The 17,823-nt window shown below is 32.2% G+C and overlaps 1 protein-coding gene across 1 annotated transcript; it reads right to left on the minus strand.

The window, feature by feature from the left end:
- Positions 1 to 802: 802 nt before the first annotated feature.
- Positions 803 to 17,578, minus strand: LOC142330742 (uncharacterized). Its single transcript, XM_075376188.1, has 5 exons — positions 17,512 to 17,578; positions 11,450 to 11,638; positions 7,207 to 7,419; positions 3,744 to 3,872; positions 803 to 1,032 (listed from the first exon to the last, which is right to left on the minus strand). Exons 1-5 carry the CDS (start codon positions 17,576 to 17,578, stop codon positions 995 to 997), a joined length of 636 nt encoding a protein of 211 aa, XP_075232303.1. The 3' UTR covers positions 803 to 994.
- Positions 17,579 to 17,823: the final 245 nt, after the last annotated feature.

The following is a 17,823-nucleotide window of genomic DNA, read 5'->3' on the forward strand; positions in this document are numbered from 1 at the left end:
TTGGTATTACTTAAAAAATACTGATTTAATATACTAATATAATATTTGGTAATGAAAATCCAATTTTTTCTAAAATTTCCTTACTAAATTTGTATTTCCTGGCTTTTCTTGCCTGTAGGAACCATGAGAAATCAGGATGTCCTTAGAAAATTAATTTTCAATTATGAGTTAAGAAATAGAAAAATAAGATGGTTGTGGAAAGAAATGGACTGGAGAAAAGAAAGAAAATGAGTCAAAACATAAAAAAAAAATGCTGATACAAATTATCTTTTGACCATTAAACATAGAAAAATTACATTTTAAAAAATGATAACCTCAAAACTATCTATTTTTTGATATGAGGCTGCCGTACTCAAATCCCCACGGTTGACACACTAAAATTTTTAAATGAAAAGGATAAGATTACACATCATTTTTAAAACACATTGTTCAAAAAACTTTTTACAACACAAAAAGATAGTGATAAATCATATTTTATTTATTTAATGTGTTAAAATATTCAAAACCACGATTCAAACTTAAAACCTGAATGTAGACACATATCTACCATTCCCACCATGTAGGTTGGACAAAGTGGGGAGCTTTAATTTGTTTTTATTCATCATAACTAGTACAAAATAAACAATAAATTTTCATCTGATCACACTAAAATAAAATCACAATTAGTTTTTACAAAAAGAATGGTGTACGTTTTAAATAAAAATCAACCTGTTTTCTGTGGAACACTGTTTATTAAATTTCTTACATTGTACATATGTTAAAAATTTGTTTTTAATTTTACTATATATATATATATATATATTAAATTTTTTAAATTACCTTTTCCAGTTATCCAGATCTGGCCTTGCAAAGGTTCATCTAGATAATTGGTGTTCCAATGTATGCAAAATCTAACACCTTTACCACTTCATTTTCAACTTTTACAGTTTTTGATTTAACCGAGTTGGTCTCTTCAATTGCTAAAGGATCTTTTGGAATATCACCATTAATCGTATCAACCGGTTCCTCTTTCAGTTGTACTAAATCTACTTGCTGCAACACAGAACAAAAAAATGAATGCTACAAAGTAAATGTTTATTATTTTTTGTATAATTTATAAAATAAAAATAATCTATACCTCTAATTCACTCCCCCATCCCCCACCCACACACACACATTAACTATATAGCCACAGTCAAATTATTATTATTATTTGGTGACTTTAATGGGCCAGGCGGTGTATGAGAAAACCTAGAAAATGTTTGTTAGGCCAAATTTAATCATCCAAATTCAAACGTTAAAAATGCACTCACCTTACAGATTTTTTCTACATATTGTAATCTTTTACAATCAAATAATTTTTTCAACTGTTGCAGTAATTCTAACGATTCGGTTTTTATAATCTTACAAACATTAGTGTTAATATTATTTTTATGGTGAAATTTCTGTGACAAATATAATTTACCTTTAGAAATAATGCTACCTAAGATTTTAAATTCTAATCTTATATCTAATGAATACATACCAGATTATAAAAATATAAATTTTGGAAGATTCAACATTTAATGAATGATAGTTTGACCCTAAATATCTATTTATTTTTTATGTTGTCATATACGCTTCAAGCTTGTGTGTTGAATATGGAAATGGAATTTTATAGCGTATGAAACATGTCGTGCCTCACCGGAATTTTTTATTGATCATGATATAGAAATCTTTGCTGAAGAGTTGCAGCTATGTATTACAGTGGTCACTATGAAAGATGGTGCTTGTGTTTAAACTATTGCATCTTAGTTAAAAAAAAAAATATCACACAATAAAAATGAAGGTATCAGAAACTCCAATTATTTTTGCACTAACTGGATTCAGCCGATTTTAGTTAGTAATTTGTTTGAAAATTAGGGCCATGAAAAGTGAATTTCTTGCACTTTTTTTTTTTGAAAACATAAACTTTAAATTGCTATAAAATTCAAATCAATACATAAAAAGCTTCTATTTTTAAAATTAGATTAAACAATTGTTTCTCAATAATAGTAATTAAGATTTATCCCAAAACTACTACTATTTAAGCATACAGGTTGTTTTCAGATAAAAACAGCACATTTCGGTTAACATTAGGTATAAAAAAAATAAATTTCCATTAATACCAGGCATTAATTTTGTAGAATTTTTATTTGTTGAGTTGAATTAAATACAAATAATGATAGCATAAAAGTTTAGAGAGAACTTATATTATCATCAGAAACTGCTTACAGTTACATCATTTCACTGTTGAGCAACTTAAATCATAAATTAAGGAGATGTAGCATATTTATGTATAATGAAATAAATTTATTAGCAATAGGTTGAAAAAGATATATTTCTTAAAATTATTTTACTCTAATGTAGCTTCCGCTGATAATGGGTTCAACTACAAAGAAAGAAGATATGGTATTTTCTTACTATTATTTCATTCATCTCATCTCATAAAATGCATATCAAAAAAGAAGACCGATTACTTCTCAATAATGAATTAGATAAGACTAGGTCAGTTGAACAAGCAAAATTTCCAGCCACTTCTAGTTTAAAAAACAGTTACTGAATAATAAGGTAATCCTCCAAAAGTATCCAGGATACTCGCAGAGATTTTGTTAAAACGGGTATTTTGTTAAATCTTGTTCATGAGGTGAGAAATGACAATAAAACTTATTGTACAATAGGTTTGCTAGATAACAATACCAACCTTCTACACGCAAAGACATAATTAAGCAAATTTATAAAATTCTTTTATCACAGTCTTGTTAAAAAACTGAATGATTTCAAATAGTAATATTTTCAAAAATCCTACTCTGTCCTGCTTGATCAAACCGTCATGTAATAGTTTTTAATAGAAGCAGCAGTTAACAAAATAAACCTTCAGTTAAGCATTCATATAACTTTAAAAACAAATTTAAATGACAATAAATAGTCGTATTAATTGAAATGTAAAACTAATTAACAAAAATATGACACATAATAATTCTATTAATACTAATATTACACACAATGATCAGATGTCCTACTGTAAGCTAGTTTGCTTTTCGACCAAATGATGATAATTTCATAACTTTGTTTTTTTTTTGACTCAGATTTAATGTAAAGTTCAAAATTAAACCACGATCTTTTTTTTAAATTGTATGTTCATTTTCACGTAGTTAATTTTTAATTTAGGTAGGATACATTTGGTAGGATTTTTACAGCCAAATGTCCCAAATTAAAGATGTGTGAATGCTTACTGTTCATTTATACAAAATGCCTGATATTAATTACCTTAAATGTACATATTAGAAAAGTTATATTGACACATTCAACCCTATGTAAGACAATGGCTATGCATATCAGCTTCAATGAATTACAGTGGCCAGTCATCTGCCATCTTGGATTGTATCCTTTTTTATTCATTTGGGTAGAGTCCTTCTAATAAGTTTTATTACTACAGAACAATCATCAGTTTCACTGTTGCATTAAAAAAACTCATTAATGTGAAAAAAATTATATAATTTTTTTCACTTTCATATTGTAAATAGTTGAGTTTAACGTATTCATTTTTATTAACAATTTATTTTGATAGTTACTCTTCGAAAAAATATTTATGGCACTTAAGTTTAATAATTTACTTCTCATTACTAATACCTTAAAATAAATATTTCATGGCTATATATGACTACACCTGCTCATTCATAAAAAATTAAGCATAAATATAAAAATAAAGACACCGGTTAAGAATACACCACAAAATGAAGTACCTTTTTCAATATAATTCTTTGGAACCCAACCAGTTAAATCTGGTTCATCAGAAACAATAGCTAACCCTTGTGAACTAGATGCCGGTTGCCCGAATCTTGGATGCTGATCTTCTTCTGGAAGCGGTGGAGGTGGCAACGGTGGAGAGGATCGTGAAGAATGGTGATGAGGCAACGTATGATGCTTGCAACGCAAGTAACAATAATAAAAGATTTCACCATGAGCCTGTGCAAAGAGTGAAAGAAAACAATTTTGAAATTATATGAGCCAAAATTAACAGGTATACTTAATGTTTCTTGTGGTTTTTGACCTGACAAAATTGAATAAAACAGGTTTCAGAACCATATCTACAATAGTTTTCATAATATCTGACATAAAACAGAAAAATCTGTTGTCTAAAAACATGTTTTTTATGTTTGTAGTATAAAAACTGTAAATGACAAATAAATGCATAAAATTTATTATCAAAATTTTTAGAGAATTTAATTCTGACAAAACTGATGTAATATAATGCAATAAAAAATAAATAAAATTTTAATAATCTTCTTTTACTAATAATACTTTCTATATGAATCAAAGGGATTAACCATACAAAGCATATTTGCTTTCCTACTAAGTGCAATGATACAAAAAACAATAAGATAAAAGTAGAATTAAAAAATTAATAAAATAAAAAACTAGTAATTCTTTTGGAAGTGTTTTATGGCACTGGGCGTTTGTAAAATTTTTTGATAAAAGACATTTTTAGAACAGTAAAAAGAATTTTCAGATACATATATGGACCTGATTACCAGGACTGAATTTATAAATTAAAAAGTTAAACAGAAATTAGTAAAAATAAGACACCATCCAGAGAAAAAAATTACAATTTAATGGGTATTTATAAAGAAAGAGCGAAAACAGATTAACAAAACAAATACTTATCTTTTACAACAGTAGAACTATTAAAACTAGCTGGTTTAAAGTAGAAAACAATCTTAAAACAATAAAAATCTCCAAGAGACCTGTTTAAATAGAAACCAATTTAAAAAATTAAACAAAGAATTAAAAAAGAAACAAAGTTTCAAGGGAAGAAGGATAAGAGAAGTACAGGAAGAAAGTGGACTGAATTTGAAAAACAACAGAGTGAAAAAATATTGGAAAAACAAAAGAAGTTCAAAACTATTATGTAAATGTGATTCTTAATGGTCTAGACGGATTAAAAAAAAAAGGACTAACGTTATTCAGACAAAGTTAATGTATCTTTTTCGAATTCATTGTCAAATTGAAAACTGAGAAATTATAATTTCAGAAATACAGAGATCAGCTGGCAAAAAATGCATTTTATGTTGTCATCAGTGAACTGCATGTTCTCAATTTCTGCTGTGAATTGTTGCCAGTAAAGTGTAAACTTAATTAACTGTGTGTGTGTGTGTGTGTGTGTGTTTGTTTTAATTGATGTCACGCTGCAATAATGTCTTTGTTATTTACAACTGAGAAATACATTGACATGGTATATTTATCTTCGGGGTATGTGATGGAAATGTAAATGTTGCTGAATATCAAAGATGTTTTTCTAATCACATAGTTCCAAATCTTAAAAACAATTAGTGGAACATTCGATATGTTATGAGAAATGTGTACACTTCCCAGCATTAGTACTCACTGCTGCCCATCACGATGGTAATATTTTTACAACCATTATCAAGGTAACTCAACATAGTCCAAGTATTAGTACACAATTCCTTTCCTGGCAGTTCAGAGTTTCCCAATCTATGGTGTAGAGAACACTTTATAACAAGCTGTAACCTTATCATAACGTAATCAACAAGTACAAAATCTTCAACCAAGAAATCCTCCTCTTTTTCTGCAATATTGCACCTGACTGAAAATGAACAGCCAATTGCATAGATTCATTTTATTTACTGACAAGGTTCAGTTTATTAGGGATGGCATCAATAACTTTCACAATAAACAGACTTGGGCAGAAGTCAATTCACACGTAACAGTAGAATGTTACTTCCAACACTAATTTATCATCAATGTTGGATGTGTTCTAGATTACAATTAGTTAACTGGACCATTCATTTTCTCAGGATGTCTAAATTCTGACATTTAAAGATTTTTGTGTGTGGGGTTGGATGAAAAGATCTGCTGTGTACAACAGAAAATTTTATACGTGTGAAGAGTTGGTTGCTTGGACAGATGCACCACATAAATTCAGAAAGTTCTGCAGAATTGCAGAGAGAAACGCTAGCAATCCTAAAGCATTCATCCAAAATGTATTGAAGCTGGACAGATGTTTACAAATTTTCTGTAATTGATAACAGTTTTCAAATGGTAAGTGTTAGTAATAAAATCAAATTTCTTGACCTTATATTTGTTTTTATTAAGCTGTTTTACATAAAACAGCTTTAACAGTTTTACATAATAAATTCTCTACAAGTTTTGATAATATATTTTATGCAGTTATTAGTCATTTAACAAAGTTTTTGTATTACAAACATAAAAAAAATGATTTTAGACAAAAAGGTTTTCTGTTTTACATCGGATGTTACAAAGACTGGAGATATGGTTCTAGAACCTGTTTTATTCAATTTGTCATGTCAAAAATCATAAGAAACAATCAAGTTTACCCTTTAACTTGGGTAGAATTTCAAAATTGTTTTATTTCACAATCTGCCCAGGAATCAGGGTAAAATCTTTCACTATCCGTAACTTGCTAACAGATTGTTTCAAACCCATGTTTATATGAAACTTTTCCATTATTTTCACTAGTAGAATGAGCTCAGTAAGCGCTGGTCACACACTATAAAAATCACCCCCCCCCACCGTATTACTTTAATGTGTTTTTAAAATATTAATTAAATTTCATATTATTTAAATGTCTGGACCTTTTGCATCCATGGGTGTTTTTATGTTTAAATGTCATGTTTATTTTTGTGTTTTACTTAAATGTAAGGGCTCTACACACCCTTACATATGGTGATTCTATTGGTGATTTTATTCTATTTTTAAACAATGTGACAAGGACTCGACCTCAACCTTTTTTTTTCTGTTCCTCCAGGAATCACCGTCAGGTATTACTTCAGAAGATGAATGAGGATGATATGTATCAGTGTAAGTGATAGTCTTGTAAGTGTAGTCTTGTACAGTCTCAGGTCAACCATTTCTAGTAAAGTTGAAGGCTTCATAGTGGTCACACATGTTGTTTGTTGCTCCATGTTTTTATTAATTTTGAGTGGTTTTTTGGTTGATTTTATTGGATACGTACGTTGGATACTGTTGATGAAACTCTTATGGGCACGGATACAAAGTTTTAAGATTTTTGGTTGCGGACTATAAAATTTTGCGGTTTTTCTGTTAAAAGTTGATTTTGAGCTATAGTTTAATTAAAACTTAAAATTGTAGTGTGTTGTGAACACTTTAGCCCGAATCTTGGATGCTGATCTTCTTCTGGAAGCAGTGGAGGTGGCAACGGTGGAGAGGATCGTGAAGAATGGAGATGAGGCAACGTATGATGATGATGGTGACTGGAAGTATGATGAACACCGGAATGTGGCAATGTACTTGTGCTATGTATTGGACGGTTATGATCCATACTTTCAGAGCCGATGCTACTGACTGTACTCGCTGGAACACCTGAATTATTGCTTAATGTCAATGGAGATGGTGGTGCTGAAAAATGAATGGTAAACACTAAATTCAGAAAAAATTGAATTATACAATATTGAACAAATAAAAGATTAACGTAGTTATTGGAACACAAATCAACACTAACTTTCCTTCACTACTAACATGGCTAGAAAAAAAGGTGTGCGTCTGACTATTCTATAACTATATTTTAACTATTTTTGGGCAATCAAACTGATTTTTGTTGAATTCTTTAGTACTAAATACAAAAGGAGCATGGAGGCAATATAATTATACGAAAGCAATGGATTTATGTGTTATTTATAACATTAAATCCATCAATTGGAAATTCTACCGACATCCTTAATGGATCCAATCCAGTTATTTCTGTTTTGTGGCTATAAATTTTAGTTGTAATAGTAATAGGAAAAAGGTTATACTTAAAACCAGCCTATGAGGCTCAACGGAATAAAAATGCTGAAGAAAAAACATGTCCATATATATGGAGGCCACTTGAATGCAGCTGCAACTGTCTACAATGGGTATCTCTCCTTATAGATAATAAATAAATAAATAAAATAACCTCACCGTGTCTTAATGTTTTCAAGAAAAAGATAACATTATAGCATGAGTTTGACCCACCAAAGATAACAAAAAATACAATAAATAAAATATGTTTGACCGATCAAACCAAAACAAATATACAGTAGATAACAATTTTTTTGCAAAAAACAAAACTTTACCAATATATAATCTATTTTTCAAATCCCAAAATATTTTAGATACGACACATGAGAAGTTATTTTAAGTTTTATCTTATCGACTCCAGAATGTAATGTATACTCTGTGAAGAAGTATCAAAATTATCTTTCAAACAAAAGATTAGAAGCCTTAATAAATATTTCATAAAGCATTCTAGAGAAAACAAATCATGAATATAAAACAGTTTTACAACTTGCTTCAACTAGATGATTTATAATTGTCATAGATAACCCATAAAGATGATATGTGATTTGGTATATTACAAATTACTGAATTTATTGGATGTAATCAATGTTCTCATGTTTACACCTACAGTTAAATTTTGAGCTTGTTTTATTTACATTATATTTTGTAGGCATTTTTCCATCTACACTGGAGCCCAGAGGCATTCAATGCAGGAAACAGCTTTATCCACACTTCTGACCCTCTATACAATAGCTAGTCAATAAACCATAAAGATAATCTCATTCTTTCTCTAAACAACTTTTTTCTTAAGATATGTTTGTTATGCTAGGTTTATGCATAATCAGGCAGATGTAATCAACTTGACACAAGATATTAATCGAAAAATGGTATAGACATTCTCAATAAAAATGAGATACTATGGAGGGATTACTAGCAAAAATTAGTCAACCTGTTTTCCTTGTACACAGAACTGAATGTACTAAATGTATTTTATTATTTTTTTTTTGTCTACAGTCATTTGACTGGTTTGGTCAGAAATTATAATATTGGTATTACCGTGACACTTGTAGCACTAAGTTTGTAAGCGATAGTTCAGTACAAGTTGTGTGCTTTTAATATGATTTATTTCATTTCCTTTTTACTATTATTATTATTATGGATACAAGATACTGGAGTAAGGAACTTACTCCAGTAAGAAAATCTACGAAAACTTGTTTAGCGCAGCTAAACAAGTTTTCGTAGATTTTCTCACCACTAATAAATGAAGAGTAACTATGTACATACATGTGTTCACAAAGGTGTCTCTTTTCTTCTTAGATACATTTCAACCAAATTTAATAACTGATACAAAATAACAATAACATCTTCTTAAATAATATTAAAAATCATCAGGATTATCTTCCTCTTGTCCTTTTACCAAGTATTACTGCAATATTATATACTGCAGTTTGGCAGATAAATTAGTAACTTGCTTTATGTATTATTATAAATACATAAATTTATAAATAATACAAATAATTTATTGTAAATAATATAAATTCATAAAAACAAGGAATTTTATAATTTCAACAACCTTTTATACAACAGTTTTTCTAGGTTTAAAATACATTGAAGTAAATGCAACAACAGCAAATTGGATTTAGTTTGGTGATGATGAGATGTAGAAGATGAATGTAAAAATAAAACATAGAAAGAATACAAAAAAACCATGTTTAAAAAAAAGAGGAAAATATATACACATGGTAATTTCATAGACCATATGATGAAGAACTCATATGATGAATGAGTCAGAGCAATTTCCACAAGAGAAATACAAGCATGGCTTTCACTAAATATATTTATATTTAAATAATTTATTAAAAATATTTTAAAGTTTATATTAAAGATTTAATTATATTATTGAAGATATTTTAATAATTTTATTATATTTAAATACAAGATTAGATCTGTCATACGGAAAAATAAAAGAAAAACCAGCAGTGATCATCCAACAGAAATTTTCATTGATCATCAATAGCTATGAGGAATACACAAAAATTGAACAGTGTTGGAAGGCTCTGCAAGTATATACATTAATAGTGAAGCTCATTCTTGGAAACTGCCATTTATGGCCTTGTTTACACGGCAGAACTCATTTCTATGAAAACAGAGTGCTTATATCTTGCTACTCTTTAAACGCATTAACTGCTATTTGGAAAAACCAAATAAGATAATGATGTATAATCGTATGGACTCCAGAGTATGCTGGTACCACAGGAAATGAAAGCGCAGATGAGGCTTCCAGAATTGCAATGATTTATGAGAATACAGACATAATCCCTATTCGAGTGGCAGATGTCAAAAATCACCTAACAGAATATTACTACTGATTTAGAAAGTGGCAAAGAAATAGTTAATTACTTACCTGTTTGTAGTAAGCCTTTGACATAAATCAGTTTTGTGTTATATCTAATGATGATCCTTTATGTGAAGGTGTACTGAACATAGGATTTTCCATAATTTATATGGTATTTTTTAGTTAGAATTTTTTTATACACTTGTGATTCACGTAGTGTTGTTGGCGCTTTCTGAGCTCATTATACTAGCAAAAATAATGAAAACAGTTACAAACATGGGTCTGGAAACAATTTGTTAGCAAGTAACAATAATAAAAGATTTCACCATGAGCCTGTGCAAAGAGTGAAAGAAAACAATTTTGAAATTATATGAGCCAAAATTAACAGGTATACTTAATGTTTCTTGTGGTTTTTGACCTGACAAAATTGAATAAAACAGGTTTCAGAACCATATCTACAATAGTTTTCATAATATCTGACATAAAACAGAAAAATCTGTTGTCTAAAAACATGTTTTTTATGTTTGTAGTATAAAAACTGTAAATGACAAATAAATGCATAAAATTTATTATCAAAATTTTTAGAGAATTTAATTCTGACAAAACTGATGTAACATAATGCAATAAAAAATAAATAAAATTTTAATAATCTTCTTTTACTAATAATACTTTCTACATGAATCAAAGGGATTAACCATACAAAGCATATTTGCTTTCCTACTAAGTGCAATGATACAAAAAATAATAAGATAAAAGTAGAATTAAAAAATTAATAAAATAAAAAACTAGTAATTCTTTTGGAAGTGTTTTATGTAAATGTGATTCTTAATGGTCTAGACGGATTAAAAAAAAAAAGGACTAACGTTATTCAGACAAAGTTAATGTATCTTTTTCGAATTCATTGTCAAATTGAAAACTGAGAAATTATAATTTCAGAAATACAGAGATCAGCTGGCAAAAAATGCATTTTATGTTGTCATCAGTGAACTGCATGTTCTCAATTTCTGCTGTGAATTGTTGCCAGTAAAGTGTAAACTTAATTAACTGTGTGTGTGTGTGTGTGTTTGTTTTAATTGATGTCACGCTGCAATAATGTCTTTGTTATTTACAACTGAGAAATACATTGACATGGTATATTTATCTTCGGGGTATGTGATGGAAATGTAAATGTTGCTGAATATCAAAGATGTTTTTCTAATCACATAGTTCCAAATCTTAAAAACAATTAGTGGAACATTCGATATGTTATGAGAAATGTGTACACTTCCCAGCATTAGTACTCACTGCTGCCCATCACGATGGTAATATTTTTACAACCATTATCAAGGTAACTCAACATAGTCCAAGTATTAGTACACAATTCCTTTCCTGGCAGTTCAGAGTTTCCCAATCTATGGTGTAGAGAACACTTTATAACAAGCTGTAACCTTATCATAACGTAATCAACAAGTACAAAATCTTCAACCAAGAAATCCTCCTCTTTTTCTGCAATATTGCACCTGACTGAAAATGAACAGCCAATTGCATAGATTCATTTTATTTACTGACAAGGTTCAGTTTATTAGGGATGGCATCAATAACTTTCACAATAAACAGACTTGGGCAGAAGTCAATTCACACGTAACAGTAGAATGTTACTTCCAACACTAATTTATCATCAATGTTGGATGTGTTCTAGATTACAATTAGTTAACTGGACCATTCATTTTCTCAGGATGTCTAAATTCTGACATTTAAAGATTTTTGTGTGTGGGGTTGGATGAAAAGATCTGATGTGTACAACAGAAAATTTTATACGTGTGAAGAGTTGGTTGCTTGGACAGATGCACCACATAAATTCAGAAAGTTCTGCAGAATTGCAGAGAGAAACGCTAGCAATCCTAAAGCATTCATCCAAAATGTATTGAAGCTGGACAGATGTTTACAAATTTTCTGTAATTGATAACAGTTTTCAAATGGTAAGTGTTAGTAATAAAATCAAATTTCTTGACCTTATATTTGTTTTTATTAAGCTGTTTTACATAAAACAGCTTTAACAGTTTTACATAATAAATTCTCTACAAGTTTTGATAATATATTTTATGCAGTTATTAGTCATTTAACAAAGTTTTTGTATTACAAACATAAAAAAAATGATTTTAGACAAAAAGGTTTTCTGTTTTACATCGGATGTTACAAAGACTGGAGATATGGTTCTAGAACCTGTTTTATTCAATTTGTCATGTCAAAAATCATAAGAAACAATCAAGTTTACCCTTTAACTTGGGTTCCTAGAATTTCAAAATTGTTTTATTTCACAATCTGCCCAGGAATCAGGGTAAAATCTTTCACTAGCCGTAACTTGCTAACAGATTGTTTCAAACCCATGTTTATATGAAACTTTTCCATTATTTTCACTAGTAGAATGAGCTCAGTAAGCGCTGGTCACACACTATAAAAATCACCCCCCCCCCTTCGTAATACTTTAATGTGTTTTTAAAATATTAATTAAATTTCATATTATTTAAATGTCTGGACCTTTTGCATCCATGGGTGTTTTTATGTTTAAATGTCATGTTTATTTTTTTGTTTTACTTAAATGTAAGGGCTCTACACACCCTTACATATGGTGATTTTATTCTATTTTTAAACAATGTGACAAGGACTCGACCTCAACCTTTTTTTTCTGTTCCTCCAGGAATTACCGTCAGGTATTACTTCAGAAGATGAATGAGGATGATATGTATCAGTGTAAGTGATAGTCTTGTAAGTGTAGTCTTGTACAGTCTCAGGTCAACCATTTCTAGTAAAGTTGAAGGCTTCATAGTGGTCACACATGTTGTTTGTTGCTCCACGTTTTTATTAATTTTGAGTGGTTTTTTGGTTGATTTTATTGGATACGTACGTTGGATACTGTTGATGAAACTCTTATGGGCACGGATACAAAGTTTTAAGATTTTTGGTTGCGGACTATAAAATTTTGCGGTTTTTCTGTTAAAAGTTGATTTTGAGCTATAGTTTAATTAAAACTTGTCACAGGCCAATACTAGTCTGTGACATCAATTTAAAAGAACTAAACAAGGACTTAAAATTTTTCATAGTAGTGAGCCATTTTAAAGAAATTTTTAAGTGCTGAATTGACTTAACCTTTTTCCAGCTGTAATTCCTTTCCCTTTCATACAAGCCCAAACCCCCCGGGATCTATCCGTCCCGGGTCCTTCCGCATTCCCTGACCCCCCAAAAGTTTTCGAGGGCTTTTTTGGGGTCATACATTTCTGAACCCCCGAAAAAAATTTTGTGACCCCCAACTTTTTTGACTTCTTTTTTGGAACAGTACATTTTACGATGATGGTAATAATACGTTCAATAAGAATTTAAGTGATGCAGTTATATCCAAATGTAGCCTTTATATTACCAGCTGGAAAACCATTAAGAAGGCATTATATATTGAAAAAATAGAGAATACAAAGGTATTGATTCAGCAAACGGAGAATCAAACATGACCAGTCAGACAGACCAGGCCAGGTGCTTACAAAGAAAGCAACACCACCTGCTGAAGACAGTAGAACTGTGATAGTAAAAGCAGCAGGTAAGTGTTATGCAGATTTACTGAAGACCATAAAGTCTGCAGCTCTGGTTTTGGTAAACCAAAACCAAAACCTCTGGTTTTACCAAAACCAGAGCTGGTGAAGACGTACAGCAGTCCACATTAGGGTTGTAGATGTTGACACTTCTGAAGAAGAAATAAGAGCCGCTATCACCAATCGGATTGGAGAAAATGAAGACTATAATATCCCTTATATCAGACGAGGCTTTGGTGAAACACAAAATGTCTCAGTTAAATGGCTGTATGTAAAACCATAACACAATGTATTAAAGTAGGCTGGGTGAATTGTCGAGCCTACATAAGAGAGGAGGAAGAACAATGCTTCAGGTGTTGGGAAACGGGTCATAGGAGGTTTGAGTGCAAGGGAGCGGACTGTTTGGATTATGTTATAATTATGGTGGCAAAGGTCACAAGATAATGACATGTCAAGAGCCAAAAAAATGCTTAAACAGTGGTAAGAAAGATCACCACTGCACCGGAACCTGGGTGAGTGGACAACCTGGCAACGCTTAAAGTAGTACTAGCAAACGTTAATCGAAGTACTCTCTCACATGATCTGGTAGGAGAGGTTGACAGAGATAAAGGAGTAGATATGCTAATGTGTCACAGAGCCCAGCAAATACATAGCAGTCAGATCAGGGTGGTCTGCAGACACAGAACGTGACGTCGCAATCTTGGATGTGACTGGTACGATTGCACAGCAAGTCAAGAACAAACGCAGAGGTTTTATCACAATAGAGATGAATAGAGCACTGTTATTAGGAGCCTATGGTCTCACCCAATTGTAGTCGCAATGAGTTTGACGACTTTGTAGATGCCCTTCAAAGAGTGGTATATACTAACAATAAAAGAATAATACTATTAGGGGATTTTAATAGTAAATATGTAGCCACTGGAATTAATTATTCAAATTGGCAAGGACGAGTATTGACTGACATTTTGGATGTCTCTGTATAAATGACAGCACTCCAACATATGTTGCAAGGGGACTTGTTTGTCTTAGACCTGACCATACTTGAAGACAGATGGCTACAACATCAGTAGAAGTGGAGAGTACTTTCAGAAGATATAGCAAGTGATCATAGGGATACATACCTCAAAAAAGATGATCTGACATTCAGAGTGTTATCAAGACCCCAACTGTTGCATCCAATGGCCCATCAAGTGGATTTAATTGTTGATCAGGTGGCACAAGTCAGGTGCCAGAATCGTTAATGAGAAGAACCTCACACCTGAAGCACTTCAAAACAAGATTCAGCAGGAAATAGAAAAACAGTTCAACAGAAACGATTGCAAACATAAAGCCTATTGGTGGACGTCAAATATCGCCGAGCTGAGAAGACAACTTCAAGCTGATAGGCGGGAAAAACAAAGACTGAGAAGATCAGGAGGAGATGCATACAATGAAGCAGTTGAAAATTATGTACACAGTAGACAAAGGTTAAATAACGAAATAAAGAAGTCTAAGAAAGAGTACTGGAGTAAATTATGTGAAGATTTAAATAATGACCCATAAGATATGACATAAAATTATCACACAGTGTTTTGGAAGACGTCTGCCAGTGCTGAACCAGGCAACGATTCTTTTTCCTTGCATTGAAGAAGAACATGAGGATATAGATGACAGTGAGACCAGAAGGTTTACACTCAATGAAGTGCAGGCTGCGGTCAGCCAATTGGGCAACAAACATAGTCCTGGCCCAGATGGAATACCGTTACAAAGCACCCTGGGAGATGGTCGATGTGACCAGTTATAGCACAGAGAATTCCCAATGTGTTGGAAAGAGGCCGGGTGGTATTCTTACCAAAAGTTACAATCCAAGAGGAAAATATTGAGTATCAGCCATTAAGCCTTATTAATAATTTTGGGAAATTAGTCAAGAAAATTTTAGCTGGAGATGGTATTAGCCGCAATTAGTTTTTGGAATTGGAGGTCTGCAGTGCAAGCAGTAATGAGGGTAAAAAATTGGGCGGCAGAAGTGAAGCCAGGAACATGGAGGATGAGGGGAATTCCGCTCCCGATTTCTTTGGATATCAAGAACGCTTTTGGGTTGCTCCCATGGAGTGTTATCATTATGGCGATGAGAGAGAGAGGAATTAGCAGCTATCTCATTAGACAAATTAGAGAGTGAATGAGGTGATGCGTGTGTTGGACTCACAGGAAGAGAAGGTTCGATATCGAATCTTTGGAGGTGTGCCACAGGGCTCAGTTTTGGGGCCTTTGTTGTGGCTCATGGCTTATGATGAGGTCCAGAGGCTACAACAATCCAAGGGTAGAGTTAACAGCCTATGCCGATGATGAGGTCATCATGGCCTGAGGTTGTGACAAAGAAGAGATGCAGCAAAGGGGAAACCACTGTTTAGTGATGTCAGAGAACAGATAAGAGAACTCCCTCTCTGTGGTATGCACCACAGAAGTGCAAATATCTAGTAGTTACAGGACGGAGGAACATATGTCCCATACACTTGATTATGGATGGACAAAGGGTGCAGGAAGTGAATGTATTGAAATACTTGGGAGTCTTTTTAGATAAACATAACAGATTCACGGAACATGTGATGAAAAGTTGACAAAGCAGAAAGAATGCCTAAAGCCCTAAATATTTTAATGAATACTCAGAGAGCCCCCAGAGCATCCAAGAGGAAAGTAATAGTGTCGGCTATTGCCTCATCAATCCTGTATGCAGCTCCTCTTTGAGGTGCTACGCTACAAATTAAACGAAATATGGAAAGAGTAACCAGGGTCCACCATAGGGCATTGCTGGGGGTTGCATCAGCTTATCGAACAGCTTCATATGCGGCATTGTGTACGGTCATATCAACACCACTGATTGACCTGCAGGTTGAAGAAAGGACCGATATTTGTAACGGGATGGAGAGAAGGGAGATAAATTCATGAACTAGTGGAAAGGAAAGTTTACCTCAATAAAATTGGGAGATGTGCAACATCGTAGTGTATGTTCTGTAACCAAGAAGACACAGTGAAACATGCAGTTTTCCTGTATAACAGATGGAGGAATGAACGAAACGAGGCCAGAATTTCTGATCAAACACCAAAAAGCATCATTGATTATATGCTGCAAAATGGAAACAAGTTGACAGATTTGCTTCAGAGATGCTGCGGACCAAGGAAATCGAGGAGCGTCAGAGGAGTTTTTAGAATAGGGAAGGGTGGATAGCCCCAGTTGTGAGGGCTGGCATGTTTAGGTGTGTAAGTTTCAATGATCGGCTGGGAACTCCAGGGGAGCATTAGGTTTTAAAATGAATGTTGAAAACCCAATGCTGTGTCTGGCCATGGCGTCAAACAGGCAAATGATAATGGATCTAACCTGCCATTCCAGACATACAGCTGGTATGTGGGGAGGCTCGTCGATGAAATAGACACCCCTCTGGTTCGAGCTGTACCTGAAAGTTGGATTGAACTAGGGGGGCCGATGGCCGAGAAGTAAAAAAAAAAAGGGTTGACCATTTCTGAGATGTGTGGTTAATTAAAACCCAATCATAGAGGAACACCGATATCCACGATCTAGTATTCAAATCTGTGTAAAATTAACTGCCTTTACTAGGATTTGAACATTGGAACTCTTGACTTTGAAATAAGCTGATCTGCAAAGACACGCTCACCACTAGACCAAGCCAGTGGGTTCAACCTCAATCTTAGAGGTACATAAATAATACTAATACTGTATAATTACTTTACTTTCCAACTTCTTTATTTCTGATATTTTGGGGAGCTTTACAACCTTAATCCTTAGCTGGTAAACTAGATATTGCAAACTCATAAAATTACCCCTTTCATTAATAACAAAAATGCTAATAGCATGTAGTGAACTGAATCCAGCATTAGCTGCAGGCATTTTATTATACTTCAATCATACCATTCAATTTCCAGGATACAATTCACTAACAAATTGTTTTAATCTTGTTTACTTTTTAATTTAATTTCTCTCCTCATTTTATAACGTATTCCTAACTTCAGCAGCAATATTTACTTGTTAGTACTCAAGCTTAGTAAATGTCATTAACTCAACCGCAATAACGAAAGTAAAATGTAACAGAAATTTTAGGAAAATGTTTTTAATACTTAAAAAAATTTCATTGT

Source organism: Lycorma delicatula, chromosome 9 (assembly GCF_047948215.1).
Source record: "Lycorma delicatula isolate Av1 chromosome 9, ASM4794821v1, whole genome shotgun sequence".
Lineage (NCBI taxonomy): Eukaryota > Metazoa > Arthropoda > Insecta > Hemiptera > Fulgoridae > Lycorma > Lycorma delicatula.